This window comes from Thalassophryne amazonica, chromosome 2 (assembly GCF_902500255.1).
Source record: "Thalassophryne amazonica chromosome 2, fThaAma1.1, whole genome shotgun sequence".
Lineage (NCBI taxonomy): Eukaryota > Metazoa > Chordata > Actinopteri > Batrachoidiformes > Batrachoididae > Thalassophryne > Thalassophryne amazonica.
The window spans coordinates 4,146,162-4,163,067 of NC_047104.1; the positions used below are offsets into that span (position 1 = coordinate 4,146,162).

Sequence of the window (16,906 nt, forward strand, 5' to 3'; positions counted from 1 at the left end):
AGACATGAAAGTCACAGCTGAGGTCACTGAATGTCTCTGCAAGTTCACCTCTTTCACCAGTCAATGCTGAAGTCAGAGCATCAATCAATTCCACAAAGATCACAGCATCCTCCATGAAGTTAAGGGTAGTTAAGGGTACATTCGCCAACAAATGCACCCTCCTCGATGTTTTCCACAACCGGACACCCAGACCATGCAATGACTGAACAGTGTAGGAGCCAGAACACATCCCTGAGGAACACCAGCAGAGTCTCTGCCTCCACTCAGTGTCTGTGCAGAGGCTGGTTTTACAAAGAGGAAGGAGTTAAAGATCAGTGAGGAGCCTGGACAAGCTACACTAAGACAGTAAGAATGATGAGAGTGAAGAAGCAGAGCAAACAGGGTGCGAAAGAGGCAGAGTGAGAAAAATAAGAGGAGAAAATTAATAAAGACAAGCAAGTGCAACAGGAACAGCACCTGACAAACAATGAGAGCATTCACCTGACTTCAACCCACGAGTGGGAAAGTCCAACAGGCCGACCTGCCCACTCAGTCAGGCAGCTCGACAAATCCACGGCTTCAGCCGGAAACGGGCAGAACATTAGGACAGAAACTAAAACCTGTAACCCTGAACCTACCCAGACATTAACCAGAGGAGACGTGCTGCTGGACACTTTAACCTGCCAGGCCCCCGAGTACAAAGTCCGTGTACCGTTGTACTGAGACTGAGCTCACTGACCCGAGGACTCACAGTGAGCGAGTGGGTGTGGCGATGACTAGCACAAAACTGGACAGATCTAAAACCCAGAGGGTGAAGGACAAAGGTGACAAAGAAAGTGTCGAACTGGAGAGACAAAGAAATGAGGGAAATTCTGCTGGCAGGTGCCGAAATCTGCAGACAAACTCAAGACACTGCAAACAGTGTCATGGAAAAAACAACAGCAACAGTGAATTAGTTTAGTCTAAAAGCACCGACACTGGCAGACATATATTCAAAGTAAATGTTGGCATGGAGCCCTTTGGAATGCTGCCCAGGAGAGTCATGGCAGACGTTAATATCTGCATCATCAATACCATGTCCCAACTGATATTTATCCTTTATGATTGTTATTTGACCACAACAGTCATTTTGTCCAAAATGATCCATATATATCCATTTTGGAAACCAGGGTTTGTTTGTTTTTTTTTTTTAAATACAGTTTCGACGCTCACTTCAGTTTCTAAAACACTTCAGCTAGATTAGACAAGTGGGTCGTACTTTCTGTATTCTGCCAAACACAAAAGTATAAATGCCATTAAACTTGAAAACTGTCAAAATGACAATGTTTCTGGTCGAAAGCTGCCACAAATAGCTCTCGACTATTACCGCCCTTTTCCCAACATGCACCACTGTCAGCAGGTGGTCCTGATCCCACGGACAGCGGGGTGGCAAAGTTTTTACATGTAATCCCTGACCCCCTGAATAGTTCCAGTTGATAAGAAAACAGTCTGTGTAAAATTTTGTTTGTATGAATTCACAGCATGTCTTTTTCCTGGTTCTCTCCCTCAGCCCCAACCAGTCCCAGCAGAAGACTGCCCCTCCCTGAGCCTGGTTCTGCTGGAGGTTTCTCCTGTTAAAAGGGAGTTTTCCTTCCCACTGTCGCCAAGTGCTTGCTCACAGGGGGTCATTTTGACTGTTGGGGTTTTTCTGTAATTATTGTATGGCCTTGCCTTACAATATTAAAGCGCCTTGGGGCAACTGTTGTTGTGATTTGGCGTACATATATAAAAAAAATTGATTGATTGATTGATCAAAAGTCCTGAATAAGCCTCGCTTAGAAATTCAAGACGGCCTCCACAAGTGATTTTTAACGGCTGTATAACGTTAAATATCACAACAGCAGCAAAAATGTCAGCGCTTTAAGCTACCGCTAAAATTAATTCATACAAACAAAATTAACACAGCATGTTTTCTCATCAAATGTAACCTATTCAGGGGGTCGGAGGATTCAATTTCAAAACTTTGCAAAATAAGGACCACACCAATGGACATACCTGATTGGTTAATCTTCTGCAGATCTCCTAAAGCACTGATTAAAAAAAAAAACTGGAGTCATTTTTCAATTTACAGCCAAAATGACCACCATTTATTTATTAGTTTGGTCAAAAATGACAACCAGTATTTAATCCCAGTCCAATGGTTTGGGGGCAAATAACTTCAAATCTACAAATATCTAGATAACGACGCACCCCTGATAACTGCAATTTTAAAATAATGGCTGGCCGTGGCACCACTGGGTAAAGTTCTAGTGGCCTCAAGGATCAGCTTAGAACAGGTGTGTCCCTCCTGTTCCTGGAGAGCACCTGCCCTACATGTTTCTACCTGCTGAAGTCACACCTGATTTTTTTTAAAATTGGTGTTTTCCAGCTCTCGGATTGTCTCAACACACCTGACAGAGTTCAACAGCTGGAAGCAGAACAGGAGAGTTCAAAACAGCAGGGCAGGTGCTCTCCAGGAACAGAGAGGACACACCAGGCTTAAATACACTAACAGCCATGTTTGACAAATCTGGTGCTTTTAGACTGACTCCCCGCCAAAAAACCCACCAACTGCTCTGGTATTTTCGACTGTACCACCAGACGATACAAGCACCTCCAAGGTGAACTTTTTGCATCGAGTCCTGCTTCCTGCATACTCTAACCTGGAGCGACTCCTCACAAAATCCAAACAGACTTCCTGTTGGAAGCCACATTGTGAAGGAGCATCTCTGGACAACGTCTGATCCCAGGTCTCTGGACAAAGCCAGAAATTCATCTGAGAAAAAACAGCATAAATCTGCAGCAAGCACGAAACCAGAGCAAAAAAAGTGTCGCTGGTCTTCTCCACGTGAACACTCACTCAGCAGCTTCCCAACATTCCCGTGTGTTTCTGGCTCATGTCTAAACATGGCAGTGTTTCCACAGTACTTAAAACTGCTGAGTCACTGTTGTGATGAAGCATGTGGTCGTCTCACGGTGAAGCAACAAACAAATCTGTGCATCTAAAGATGCGACCTTTAGAGTGACATCAGTAATACTGAGATCACCTCCGACTCCAGTATCAGATGATCTGAGACAACAGGACAGGAAGACCTGTAGGGAGTGGGGGGGTTGCAGGGACAAGAGGGAGGAGTTTGGGTTCATTTCAGACTTGAGTGAGCTGATTCAGGGAGGTCACAGAACAGGAACTGGATCTGGTTGAGCAGAGCCAACAAAGCGCCGGTCACCATCTAACAGACAGCATTAAACCTATCCAATAAACTGGGACTTTAACACGAGAACCAACCAGACTTAGACAAAAAGCAAAAAAATTTAAAGGACCAAATGACTGACAAATAGGACTGAAATTTTTTTTTTTGATGTCTGAATTATGTAACTTAAATTGCAAATTGAATATCAGAACAGCGTTACTGACAGCAGTTTTTAAAAAGTGCCTTAAATAACTGTTTTTTTCTGACGTTGGATATCGAATGAGCTTTGATTTCATAATCCAAACAAAGCTTCCATCCTCGGCCACTCCTCCACAGCCCTCTCTCCTCCACACTGAGCAAAAGAAATGGCAGTTGGGGCCTTTCAACAGGTCTAATAGCGCTCTTGGTGAGAGGCATTTCTAACTTCTAAATGTGAACTTTTTTTTAAAGACATATTTCTGGAATTCACTGCTGTCCGCTATCTTGAAAAACATTCAACAGCTACACAGGAAGTAGTGAGCACTGTTCTCCATAAATCAGAGAAAACTGTTTCACAGTAAGGACTCACATGAACTAAACATGCACACATGGACATCTCATGCAGCAAATGTGCACATGCAACCAAACTGACAATGTAAATAAAGAAAAGCTGAGAGCGCAGAGGGAGTACTGCTTCATTCCCTGCAAAGGATGACATTAAGCCTCTACATCAGAAAACACTGTATTTCTTGGTTGATATATTAATGTGCAAAATTCAACTTATGACATTTTGAAATATGAAATTCTGACAGTGTTCAGCAGGTGGCAGCACTGCGCGACATGTTCTTTTCATGCAGACTCAGGAACACTGTTCAAAACACAGCTTGCTCAAAGGTACTTTTTCAGAGCTTTGACATCAGGGTTTCACCTTTGCCGTGAGTCACTTGCAGTACAGAGGAAACGTTTTGCAATCATCCCCATTCTAGTTTTACTTTCCTGTCCCTTGTATGTTTGGCGACATAGTGAACGTCACGTGCCCCATGCTAGGTTAAGCTCACAAGAAGACTGGTGCTGCATCCAGCAGGTAGGTGGCAGACATGTCTATGACTAAACAAGCTGCTTTTTCAGTTGATGTGATGCATTAAAGTACTCTAACTTTTAATAATTTTGCCCTCATTATAAACCGTTTAAACTAGGACACATTTATTGGTTTTTAAGCTACTGCGTACAAAAAGCTGGCCCACTAATTATCATTAGTTTAAATGCAAATTAATGCAGATGTCAGGACAGATACAAAATACCTCCAAGCAAACCAGTCAGGCCTGTGATTGGGCAGAAGGTGTAGGTTCAGGGTTAGGGCGTGTCTGCACACATCACATGGTGCAAGTCCAGCACTCTAACTTATCCAATGGCACACAAAACTACATTTCTTGGCATCTGTGGTCTTCACATGCCAGTGTTGCAACGGTACAGAATGTAGATCTGTTTCAGCTGCTGCACATAAACGGTGGCATCAGTGCTCGATTCGTGCGGGGGGCGTGGCCTTATACAGTCACAGGACTAACTGAATACAAACTGACTTTAAAGTGGACAAGCTGGTACCATCATTAGAACTCAGAAATCTAGTTTATATCAATATATACACAACTTCAATTCCAGCCCACATTTCGACTGCGGCAGTGAGAAAGAGCAGAACGTATTCGGGCCAGAATAAATCCTCTGAAGTGGGGAGGAGAAGAAAAGAAAAGTCAAAGTCACTTTTAATTGAGGTGGCCGAGGACTAATCCCTGCCCAACCACTGGAGTCATTTTCCACCTGGATTAGAAACCAGTGTCTTATTTGCTCAGACTTCATTATTTGATTTCAGTCAGCTTAGCCCCCCCCACCCCCACAATGTGTGACACAGAGCGCGAACTGCTATCGAACAGCGCCGGGGGTTTAACTCGACGTAAGCTACACCGAATCAGCAAACAGAGAGCAGGCGAAGTGTGTGCACATACCGTGCTGGACTCACGCTCTGTCCGGGGAGGAGCCATCAGGGAGTCAAAGGAACGAGAGCCCAGGAGGACGAAAGGACAAAAAAAAAAAAAAAAACACACACACACAGAAATTAGTACAGACGTCGTCGGCACGGTCGCAGAAAGACAAATCGTTCAGGTAAAAGATCGTCATCATCTAAAGGTACAAATGTAAAAATCTCCAGCATTCAAAGGTTTCAGAGCCGACGTCCTGAGAAGGATCAGGACAGCCTCACTGCTTCTCTGCTGCTGAATCTGACTTTAAAACCAATTTGCTGACTAGCGTGTGTGCAAATCATGTATTCTGCCAACACGTGCCCAGCGGGTAACCGGGTGATCGTAAACGTCCTAAAGGCTCCTGTGCACGTGTGATACCGACGGAGCTGCAGCTCACGCTCCGACAGGACGTCTGGCTCTGAAAACCTGCTCTCAGCAGATAAAAACCTTTAAGTTGTCGGCAGTCAGAGCCGCTGGCTGAGCGTCTCACCTCGGTGTTCCAAGTCGTGGTGGTTCTTCTCATCCTTGACGGGCAGGTGGGCCTGGCTGCCAAGAGCACTCAGCGCCAACAGCCCAGAGCCGGCGCCCGTTACAGGGGGGATCCCGGGGGGCTGCAGGCCAGAGGGGTGCGGGGGCAGCTGGACCGGGGGGCCGTGGGCCGCGTGGGACAGGTGCTGGGCCTGGAGCTGCTGCTGCTGTGGACAAACAGAGACACAAAAGACATCGGACAAGCGGGTTGGCTGAGAAGTGAATCCTGGACACACCCGCTTGGTGACAGCTGGCTGAGGACGACAGTGAGTTCAGGGCCAAACCGTTTATGTACAGAGGAGGCCGACAGCGAGCGCGGGGGCGCTGATCCAGCTGACTGACGTCTGGGGAGGGACAGAAAGACGTTACACCACAAACAAAAAGAGTCCCATTCACGGGCCAGGGAACATCAGGATATCCCACAGGGTTCATTAAATAAATCAGTCAGGAGGGTTGACTTGAACATAATCAACCATCACCATAACTGATGCATTTCATCGTGAAGAGACAAAAAAAAGTCAAACTTTTGAGTTCTTCCTGCTCCTGAAATGTGATGATTTATTTTACATTAAACTGTTTCTAAAATGTTCTTTCTTAATGACACTGTGCAGAGTACAAAGTTAAATAGCTTCATGGTGGAACAGAGAAGAAGTTTCTTTAAAAATGTTAAAATTCAGCTACAGTTTGCCAGAAGGCACATGGGAGACTCCAACTTTCTTTTTGAAACTTCCTCTGTTCTTCACCCCGACACCAGGTAACTGATGATGGAACAGACAAAAGCTGCACGAGCCCCCGTTACTCCAAACACTCCTTCAGAGTCGTCCTGGTGGCTTCCCTCACTAGTCTAGTCACTAGTCTCCTTTCCATTTATTAACAATTGATGTAAACAAAGTTGACGACACATCAGGTGACTTGGAAATGTTCATGAGTCTGTCCCGACTTGTCTTAAAGAAAACTGGCTGTAAAAGTGACCATTTATAGTCATCCTTACATTTCCTTTGTCTAATTGTAGCAGCTTGCTCTGCGTTGTGTTTTGGACTCCTCACACTTTCTCTGCTCAGGATGCAAACTCGCGCTCTCCGGCGTGGGAGACGGACACTCCAACCAGAAGGCTAAAACCCAGTGACCAGAGAATCCTTCTGGCTGCTGGGGAGTGATGTTTACCGACTACTATTGCACAGCGCCTCCTGCTGGCCTCCATCACATAATGACACAATGGTTATAATTCCTAAAAAATGAGCGTCATGCTTTTGTTAAAGACCTTGAATTAATGCTTCAAGTCAACACTACAAACATCTTGATTGCTTCATTTAAACTCTGTTGAGGTGGCGCGCAGAGAGAAATAATAATAATAATAACTGGTGTCACCATCCAAATACTTATGGACCTGATGGTATGTGATCATGGCTTGTGAGACATATCAGACGTCTGGGCTGTCACATCCAAACCCTCCTCACTGAAGCTGTGTAATTTGATTGGGGCTTTTTCCTCTTCAAGAGGCATTTTTAACAGGTGTGACTTATACAACCCCTGGCAAAAATGATGGAATCACCGGCCTCGGAGGATGTTCATTCAGTTGTTTAATTTTGTAGAAAAAAAGCAGATCACAGACATGACACAAAACTAAAGTCATTTCAAATGGCAACTTTCTGGCTTTAAGAAACACTATAAGAAATCAGGAAAAAAAAAAATTGTGGCAGTCAGTAACGGTTACTTTTTTAGACCAAGCAGAGGGAAAAAAATATATGGAATCACTCAATTCTGAGGAATAAATTATGGAATCATGAAAAACAAAAGAACGCTCCAACACATCACTAGTATTTTGTTGCACCACCTCTGGCTTTTATAACAGCTTGCAGTCTCTGAGGCATGGACTTAATGAGTGACAAACAGTACTCTTCATCAATCTGGCTCCAACTTTCTCTGATTGTTGTTGCCAGATCAGCTTTGCAGGTTGGAGCCTTGTCATGGACCATTTTCTTCAACTTCCACCAAAGATTTTCAATTGGATTAAGATCCGGACTATTTGCAGGCCATGACATTGACCCTATGTGTCTTTTTGCAAGGAATGTTTTCACAGTTTTTGCTCTATGGCAAGATGCATTATCATCTTGAAAAATGATTTAATCATCCCCAAACATACTTTCAATTGATGGGATAAGAAAAGTGTCCAAAATATCAACGTAAACTTGTGCATTTATTGATGATGTAATGACAGCCATCTCCCCAGTTCCTTTACCTGACATGCAGCCCCATATCATCAATGACTGTGGAAATTTACATGTTCTCTTCAGGCAGTCATCTTTATAAATCTCATTGGAACGGCACCAAACAAAAGTTCCAGCATCATCACCTTGCCCAATGCAGATTCGAGATTCATCACTGAATATGACTTTCATCCAGTCATCCACAGTCCACGATTGCTTTTCCTTAGCCCATTGTAACCTTGTTTTTTTTCCGTTTAGGTGTTAATGATGCCTTTTGTTTAGCTTTTCTGTATGTAAATCCCATTTCCTTTAGGCGGTTTCTTACAGTTCGCTCACAGACGTTGACTCCAGTTTCCTCCCATTCGTTCCTCATTTGTTTTGTTGTGCAATTTTGATTTTTGAGACATATTGCTTTAAGATTTCTGTCTTGACGCTTTGATGTCTTCCTTGGTCTACCAGTATGTTTGCCTTTAACAACCTTCCCATGTTGTTTGTATTTGGTCCAGAGTTTAGACACAGCTGACTGTGAACAACCAACATCTTTTGCAACATTGCGTGATGATTTACCCTCTTTTAAGAGTTTGATAATCCTCTCCTTTGTTTCAACTAACATCTCTCGTGTTGGAGCCATGATTCATGTCAGTCCACTTGGTGCAACAGCTCTCCAAGGTGTGATCACTAATTTTTAGATGCAGACTAACGAGCAGATCTGATTTGATGCAGGTGTTAGTTTTGGGGATGAAAATTTAAGGGTGATTCCATAATTTATTCCTCAGAATTGAGTGAGTCCATATTTTTTTCCCTCTGCTTGGTCTAAAAAAGTAACCGTTACTGACTGCCACAATTTTTTTTCTTGATTTCTTATAGTGTTTCTTAAAGCCAGAAAGTTGCCTTTTGAAATGACTTTAGTTTTGTGTCATGTCTGTGATCTGCTTTTTTTCTACAAAATTAAACAACTGAATGAACATCCTCCGAGGCCGGTGATTCCATAATTTTTGCCAGGGGTTGTATTCTGGGAAATACAGTAGCTGGCAGGCAGCAGAATGATCGGACATTACTGTCCTGGTGGAGATATGCGCTCTGCGAGTGACCTAGTTAAGATGAAAAGATTTAAACATTTGGTTGCCGTTTTAGGACTTAAATTCTGAACAAAAATTTCATGCACTTTAAGAATCTGCAGACACGCTGTGGTACTGCAAACCAGAGTTCCTCTGCCACAGTACTGTAAACGCCAACATGCCTGTACTTGAAAAGCTGTCGACACTCTGGGAAGCTGAATAAGTGCACACGCCCGGCCGACAACACAAACCTGAACTCCCAGGAGACAGCGGACGGCTGAGTGAGAGATGAGGGGCGGGGCCAGAGTTAAACAGCCACTCAGGCAAGAAGGAAGCAAGTGTTTTAAAACGAGGTTAAACACCACTTAGTGCATCCATCAAATCTAACCCCCCCCCACCGCAAAAAAAAATAAAAAATAAAAAATAAATAAATACCGGGCTAGACTCCAATGACCTCATCCGTCCGTTCAGCGTTATGAACAATCACAGAACTGCATCACTGAGGGATAAATGAACGTATAAGTCGGTGAATCTGCTGGTGCCCCCCAGTGGCAACTCTCAGGTTCAGGGAGCACTGGGAGGACTCAAACCCTAATCCCCAATAGGAATAAATAACTACTGCAATCACTGACTAATGCCAGCTAAAGTTCACTTCAAAAACAGCGGGGTGAGAATGTGGAAACGTGTCACAACACTTTACGAGACTCTCGTACAGCGAGCGAGCGATCCGACTGGACTGTGGCTGGTTCAGGGGCGACTCACATACAGAATTACATGCCGCCACGTCTCTGCACACTCTTTGTACTATGAATCCTTAATAGAATTAGTTTCCCTTCTAATTGTTTTTACAAGATAGTCCTCTCGGTTGTTCCACACACTTCTTCAGGTAGTGCGGCAATGCCTGGATCCCTGACATGGAGGAGGTTTCATCCTGCTCGCACATCCTGTGGCAAAACCACCCGCGTGGACGTCTCATCAAATATATATTCTTTTGTTGTGATGTCATGTTGTTTTGAATCCCTGTTTTCTGTTTCTTCAGCTTTGTAAAACTGTAAAAACCTTGGAACTGGTACAATGACCACAGCAGTGGGTCTGATTCCCCTTTGAGTCTGGTCTGCTTGAGGTTTCTTCCTCAGAGGGAGTTTTTTTCTTACCACTGTCACCTGTGTTCTTACTCTAGGGGTTGGTAAGGTTAGACTTTACTTGTGTGAAGCACCTTGAGGCAGCTTTGTTGTGATTTGACACTATATAAATGAAAATAAATTTAATTTAATTGCTCGCCAAACTCCAACCAGTTCTCCATGTTTGAGAACAGATGGGGGTCCAATGCAGTCAAATCAGGATTGTCTGCTGGGTGTTAATGAACTTGAAATCAGAGTAACCACAACAACTGAATTGGGACGAGGAGTATTTTCTTCACAAATCAACAAGACCTTTCATCAACCTTCCCAGGCCTCCCTCTCTTCGAAACTTATGTACGTCCTTCAACAAATACAGTCCTCTCTGCTATGAACGAAGAAGAAGAAGGTCCATAGACCCAGAACTCCCCTGTTCATACCAGAAAACCAAATCCATCACTTTACTAACACATTAAACAACCTCTGGGGTTCTTTGCAGAGAGACAGAAGCTGTGAGAACAGATGTGTCCACTGCATTAAATCTTTCTTTGTTCCAGTGACAAAGTGTCAACACAAATACAGGTTTAGAAAATATAATCAATGAAATCAGACAGCCCTCCTTCAAAACACTCCCTGGACACGGGCAGTTTCAAGCTCTTTAATTTCAGCCCTGTCCTGAAAGACACCAACAGCAGTAGTTATAGTACATCTTCAACAGTGAATCATCTACCATCCATCACATCAAACCGCATGGGTAGAGGCTGTTAGAGGACCACCTGGACCGTGGGACATCTTCAATCCTCCAGAGCCCAATCAGATCTGCTCCACATCTTTTTACACTTGAAAATGATGTTCCTTAGTGTTCCTACCACGTGTACCACCATGGACGTGTCGTTTACCTTTTCAAATTACAGTATTGTTCAAAGCACAATACTCAGTTCCGTATACTTTGTTATGAATCTAATGGTGCCCCTCCCTCGCAGTTGGGTACAAATCAGAGTTTCAAAGTCATGGTATCATTCAAATTACAGTACTTTTCTCTCAGGTTTCCTTATTCAAGTATAGGACTATGCAGGCCCTGAGGCCCATTGGTGCCTGTGTTCTCCCCCAGTACTGTAGCATGAAGCAGATCAGAGTCTAGGACCCCACGGAAGGGAACCAGTCCAACGTATGTTACTTCCCCAGTTGAAGCCAGAGCCCATTTACAGCTCGGTGGACTGGGAAGATGGAGATGAAGTGTTTTGTCCATGGGCACATTGGGAACTGAACCCAACACTATATTATTGGTAGCCCAGCTCCTATCCCACAGAGCTGCCTACTCTGGATTAGAACAAAAGACTTAAAAAAAAAAAAAAAAAAAGATAATTACAGAATATCACTTGAAATGTTCAACAGCTGGCTTGTGGATCTACAGTTTTCACATCCTGCACTTTATAATAAGATTAAAAACAATAAATCAATATAGAAAATAAAGCATTGTTAATACTGGTCTTTAATTCATTTTTCCCCAAAAAGGGACCAATAAGCAGTACTGCTAAGAGTACTAGTACTGTTAAAATCTTAACAATACCCATCTCAAGTCATGTTGTTGTTGTTGATGTTGCTGTTTTCATCGTTACAGAATTTTGTTCATACTATCAGGATTTATTTGAAAAGAGAAACTATCCAGCTACACTGGTACACGGTTTTATTTTACAAACATGATCTTCTGAGAGGTGCAGCTCCCAATGGGTGGCGCTGTTGTTCTGCATGACACATATTTTAAGAAATGTATTATGTATATTACTGATCTTTTTCATATATTACAATACTTTTGTGACTTTGGTAAACCAATTTCTAACACCAAAACACTTCATCCACATGAATAAAGGTGTATAGTCTTGAAAGGTTTGAAGAAGTTCCAAAAATCTTCTTCTTTGGGCTGCTCCCGTTAGGGGGCGCCACAGCAGATCAATCGTCTCCATCTCACCCTGTCCTCTGTCACACCAACCACCTGCATGTCCTCCCTCAGCACATCCATAAACCTCCTCTTTGTCCTCCCTCTTCTCCTCCTGCCTGGTGGCTTCATCCTCAGCATCCTTCTCCCTATATACCCTGGGTCCCTCCTCTGCACATGTCCAAACCATCTCAGTCTCACCTCTCTGACTTTGTCTCCCACCTGAGCTGTCCCTCTGATATGTTCATTCCTAATCCTGTCCATCCTCGTCACTCCCAAAGAGAATCACAGCACCTTCAGCTGAAGGTACAGTAAAATGACCCGGATGCGCTGGCCAGTCCCTGGACCCCAGAGGGTTAACTGAATGGTACAGATGGTTTGGTATTTGTAAAATATTATTTTTTCAGTCTCACGATTTTTTTCTTGCACCCCAACTTTCTTCAATATTTGCAGATTCTCACTTTCAGGTTTTCAGCAACTGAATATACTGCACTTTTTTATTATTATTATTATTTAGGTGCTAACATTAGCCAGTGAGCTCATTATGAACAACCAGACCTCAAACCATAAAATGGATATAAACAGCTGAGGAGCCGCGTTGTTAAACAATAATATGGCGCTGTGGACTGTTCGCTGTGAACAAAAAGAAAAGTCAGAAAAAGCAAGAAAAAAGGCAGCAACAACAAGAAGAGAAGGATAGAAGCAGAAAATGAGAAGAATTAAAGAGTGAGTGAGGGAGTGAGGCAGGAATGTCCCTACTGAGTGTGCCTAATGAGGAAAAGCATGCAGGGATCGTTATCAAGAAGCCTCATTAGCGAGCTCCGGCTGAGGAGAAGACTGTTAGAAAAAAAACAAAACAGGGAGAAACAAATTCTGAGAATAAATTGCTTCCAATTCAGTATTCATGGATAAAGAGCTGGCTTCCTCTCACAGACGAGCCTTTTTCAGCGGGTGGAAACGCTCAGGCAGCTTCCACAGGAATCATGCAATTAAAGTTAACTAGGTAAAGGTGGCTCCCTGCAGAACAGCACCGTCAGGTGGAACATGCATCAACGGCGCCAGCCAGCTGCCACGCCAGCTTCACGTGTCTGCCAACTACCACCGCATTAACGGCACCGCACCGGCTTCTGGAGCTCGGGACTCCGCAGTCGGCACAACACGGCTGAAAACCGTCCGACTGCTATCAGTATTTGAACAGAACCAACACGGGAAACCTTTCATTTATTTAATTTAAATCCTTCTGCGTTCGAGTTGCAGATGAAGATCATCAACCAGTGAGTCATCTTGATGATATAATGTCCAACAACACAGAGCTAGATGACAGTCTACAGTGAGCCGTTCAAGTTTCAAGAATTAACACTTTTGGTGAAGCAACTGGCTGAGAAGTTCATTAACGATGCTTTATCTCATAATCCCTACTCTTTGAAGTATAACTATTCATGTGAAGTACTCTCATCAAATACCATCTCCTGGGACACGGGACGAGGTCACGCTCTGTCAGCAGTTTGGTAAATGAGACCGTATGTGGTTTTTTTTTTACCAATCCCTGCTGGAGAAGCATCGTGAAGCTTCTCAAAGATACGGTCACATGATGTCAACAGGATAAGTACAAAGGCACTGCACGTACAGTTCAGCTTTGTGGAGAAAATAAAGCATCTGGCCACGTTTTAAACTGAAAATCTGCACCTGTCTGATTTGGACAACACAACAGAACTCTGCTGTTGTCTTAACAGCTTTTCTGCTTGTCCTGGACATCCAGGAATACGGAAATGAGTACAGCTACCTACAGGCCCAGCGGGATCCAGGACTTCCTCCTGCTCGCCAACGTTCGATTGAACTGTTATTATCAATCACTGCAGTATTGTATCACTTCCTGTTCCGGAGCACAGCTTTTTTGCTGTATCTGTTAGCTGTTTAATCTGCGCAGTTAGATTGATCTAGTTAACTAGATAACGATTTGTTTCACAGTGTAATCTTCACGTGCCTTAACTAAAGCACTCCCTCTGCTGAATCACCTCTAAATTATTTACACATTATTCACTTTGTGTGTTTTTAGGAATCCGCTAGCTTAGCGCAGCTACTAGCTCTTAGCCGGTTTAGCATGGCGGCTTCTCCTGTCTCTCCTGCACTTTTCTGCTCTGGGTGTGAAATGTTTAGTTATTCCTCGGCCTCCTTTAGCAGTAACGGTACTTGTAATAAGTGTAGCTTATTGGTAGCTTTGGAGGCCAGGATGGGCGAATTGGAGACTCGGCTCCACACCGTGGAAAATTCTACAGCTAGCCAGGCCCCTGTAATCGGTGCGGACCAAGGTAGCTTAGCTGCCGTTAGTTCCCTTCCAGCAGATCCCGAGCAGCCGGGAAAGCACGCCGACTGGGTGACTGTGAGGAGGAAGCGTAGCCCTAAACAGAAGCCCCGTGTACACCGCCAACCCGTTCACATTTCTAGCCGTTTTTCCCCACTCGACGACACACCCACCCAGGATCAAACTCTGGTTATTGGCGACTCTGTTTTGAGAAATGTGAAGTTAGCGACACCAGCAACCATAGTCAATTGTCTTCTGGGGGCCAGAGCAGGCGACATTGAAGGAAATTTGAAACTGCTGGCTAAGGCTAAGCATAAATTTGGTAAGACTGTAATTCACGTCGGCAGTAATGACACCCGGTTACACCAATCGGAGGTCACTAAAATTAACATTGAATCGGTGTGTAACTTTGCAAAAACAATGTCGGACTCTGTAGTTTTCTCTGGGCCCCTCCCCAATCGGACCGGGAGTGACATGTTTACCCGCATGTTCTCCTTGAATTGCTGGCTGTCTGAGTGGTGTCCAAAAAATGAGGTGGGCTTCATAGATAATTGGCAAAGCTTCTGGGGAAAACCTGGTCTTGTTAGGAGAGACGGCATCCATCCCACTTTGGATGGAGCAGCTCTCATTTCTAGAAATCTGGCCAATTTTCTTAAATCCTCCAAACCGTGACTATCCAGGGTTGGGACCAGGAAGCAGAGTTGTAGTCTTACACACCTCTCTGCAGCTTCTCTCCCCCTGCCATCCCCTCATTACCCCATCCCCGTAGAGACGGTGCCTGCTCCCAGACTACCAATAACCAGCAAAAATCTATTTAAGCATAAAAATTCAAAAGAAAAAATAATATAGCACCTTCAACTGCACCACAGACTAAAACAGTTAAATGTGGTTTATTAAACATTAGGTCTCTCTCTTCTAAGTCCCTGTTAGTAAATGATATAATAATTGATCAACATATTGATTTATTCTGCCTTACAGAAACCTGGTTACAGCAGGATGAATATGTTAGTTTAAATGAGTCAACACCCCCGAGTCACACTAACTGTCAGAATGCTCGTACCACTGGCCGAGGGGGGAGATTAGCAGCAATCTTCCATTCCAGCTTATTAATTAATCAAAACCCCAGACAGAGCTTTAATTCATTTGAAAGCTTGACTCAGTCTTGTCCATCCAAATTGGAAGTCCCAAAAACCAGTTTTATTTGTTATTATCTATCGTCCACCTGGTCGTTACTGTGAGTTTCTCTGTGAATTTTCAGACCTTTTGTCTGACTTAGTGCTTAGCTCAGATAAGATAATTATAGTGGGCGAATTTAACATCCACACAGATGCTGAGAATGACAGCCTCAACACTGCATTTAATCTATTATTAGACTCAATTGGCTTTTCTCAAAATGTAAATGAGTCCACCCACCACTTTATCCATATCTTAGATCTTGTTATGACTTATGGTATGGAAATTGAACATTTAACAGTATTCCCTGAAAACTCCCTTCTGTCTGATCATTTCTTAGTAACATTTACTCTGATGGACTACCCAGCAGTGGGGAATAAGTTTCATTACACTAGAAGTCTTTTAGAAAGCGCTGTAACTAGGTTTAAGGATATGATTCCTTCTTTATGTTCTCTAATGCCATATACCAACAGAGTGCAGAGTAGCTACCTAAACTCTGTAAGTGAAATAGAGTATCTCGTCAATAGTTTTACATCCTCATTGAAGACAACTTTGGATGCTGTAGCTCCTCTGAAAAAGAGAGCTTTAAATCAGAAGTGCCTGACTCCGTGGTATAACTCACAAACTCACAGCTTAAAGCAGATAACCAGTAAGTTGGAGAGGAAATGGCGTCTCACTAATTTAGAAGATCTTCACTTAGCCTGGAAAAAGAGTCTGTTGCTCTATAAAAAAAAAAGCCCTCAGTAAAGCTAGGACATCTTACTACTCATCACTAACTGAAGAAAATAAGAACAACCCCAGGTTTCTTTTCAGCACTGTAACTAGGCTGACAAAGAGTCAGAGCTCTATTGAGCTGAGTATTCCTTTAACTTTAACTAGTAATGACTTCATGACTTTCTTTGCTAATAAAATTTTAACTATTAGAGAAAAAATTACTCATAACCATCCCAAAGACGTATCGTTATCTTTGGCTGCTTTCAGTGATGCCGGTATTTGGTTAGACTCTTTCTCTCCGATTGTTCTGAGTTATTTTCATTAGTTACTTCCTCCAAACCATTAACATGTCTATTAGACCCCATTCCTACCAGGCTGCTCAAGGAAGCCCTACCATTAATTAATGCTTCGATCTTAAATATGATCAATCTATCTTTATTAGATGGCTATGTACCACAGGCTTTTAAGGTGGCAGTAATTAAACCATTACTTAAAAAGCCATCAGTTGACCCAGCTATCTTAGCTAATTATAGGCCAATCTCCAACCTTCCTTTTCTCTCAAAAATTCTTGAAACGGTAGTTGTAAAACACCTAACTGATCATCTGCAGAGGAATGGTCTATTTGAAGAGTTTCAGTCAGGTTTTAGAATTCATCATAGTACAGAAACAGCATTAGTGAAGGTTACAA

The 16,906-nt window shown here is 43.2% G+C and overlaps 1 protein-coding gene across 3 annotated transcripts in view; it reads right to left on the reverse strand.

Annotated features, from left to right (window-relative positions):
- The window catches only part of LOC117521784 (transducin-like enhancer protein 3-B), a 130,323-nt gene that overhangs the window by 26,287 nt on the left and 87,130 nt on the right, over positions 1-16,906 (reverse strand). For 2 of the 3 annotated variants that reach the window (XM_034183129.1, XM_034183145.1), the window contains 2 exons: positions 5,673-5,877; positions 5,168-5,184 (listed from right to left, as the gene is read on the reverse strand). In XM_034183129.1, the coding sequence (XP_034039020.1) occupies positions 5,168-5,184; positions 5,673-5,877 (222 nt within the window). The remainder of the gene's footprint in view (positions 1-5,167; positions 5,185-5,672; positions 5,878-16,906) is intronic. The other variant, XM_034183136.1, reaches the window with a different exon arrangement.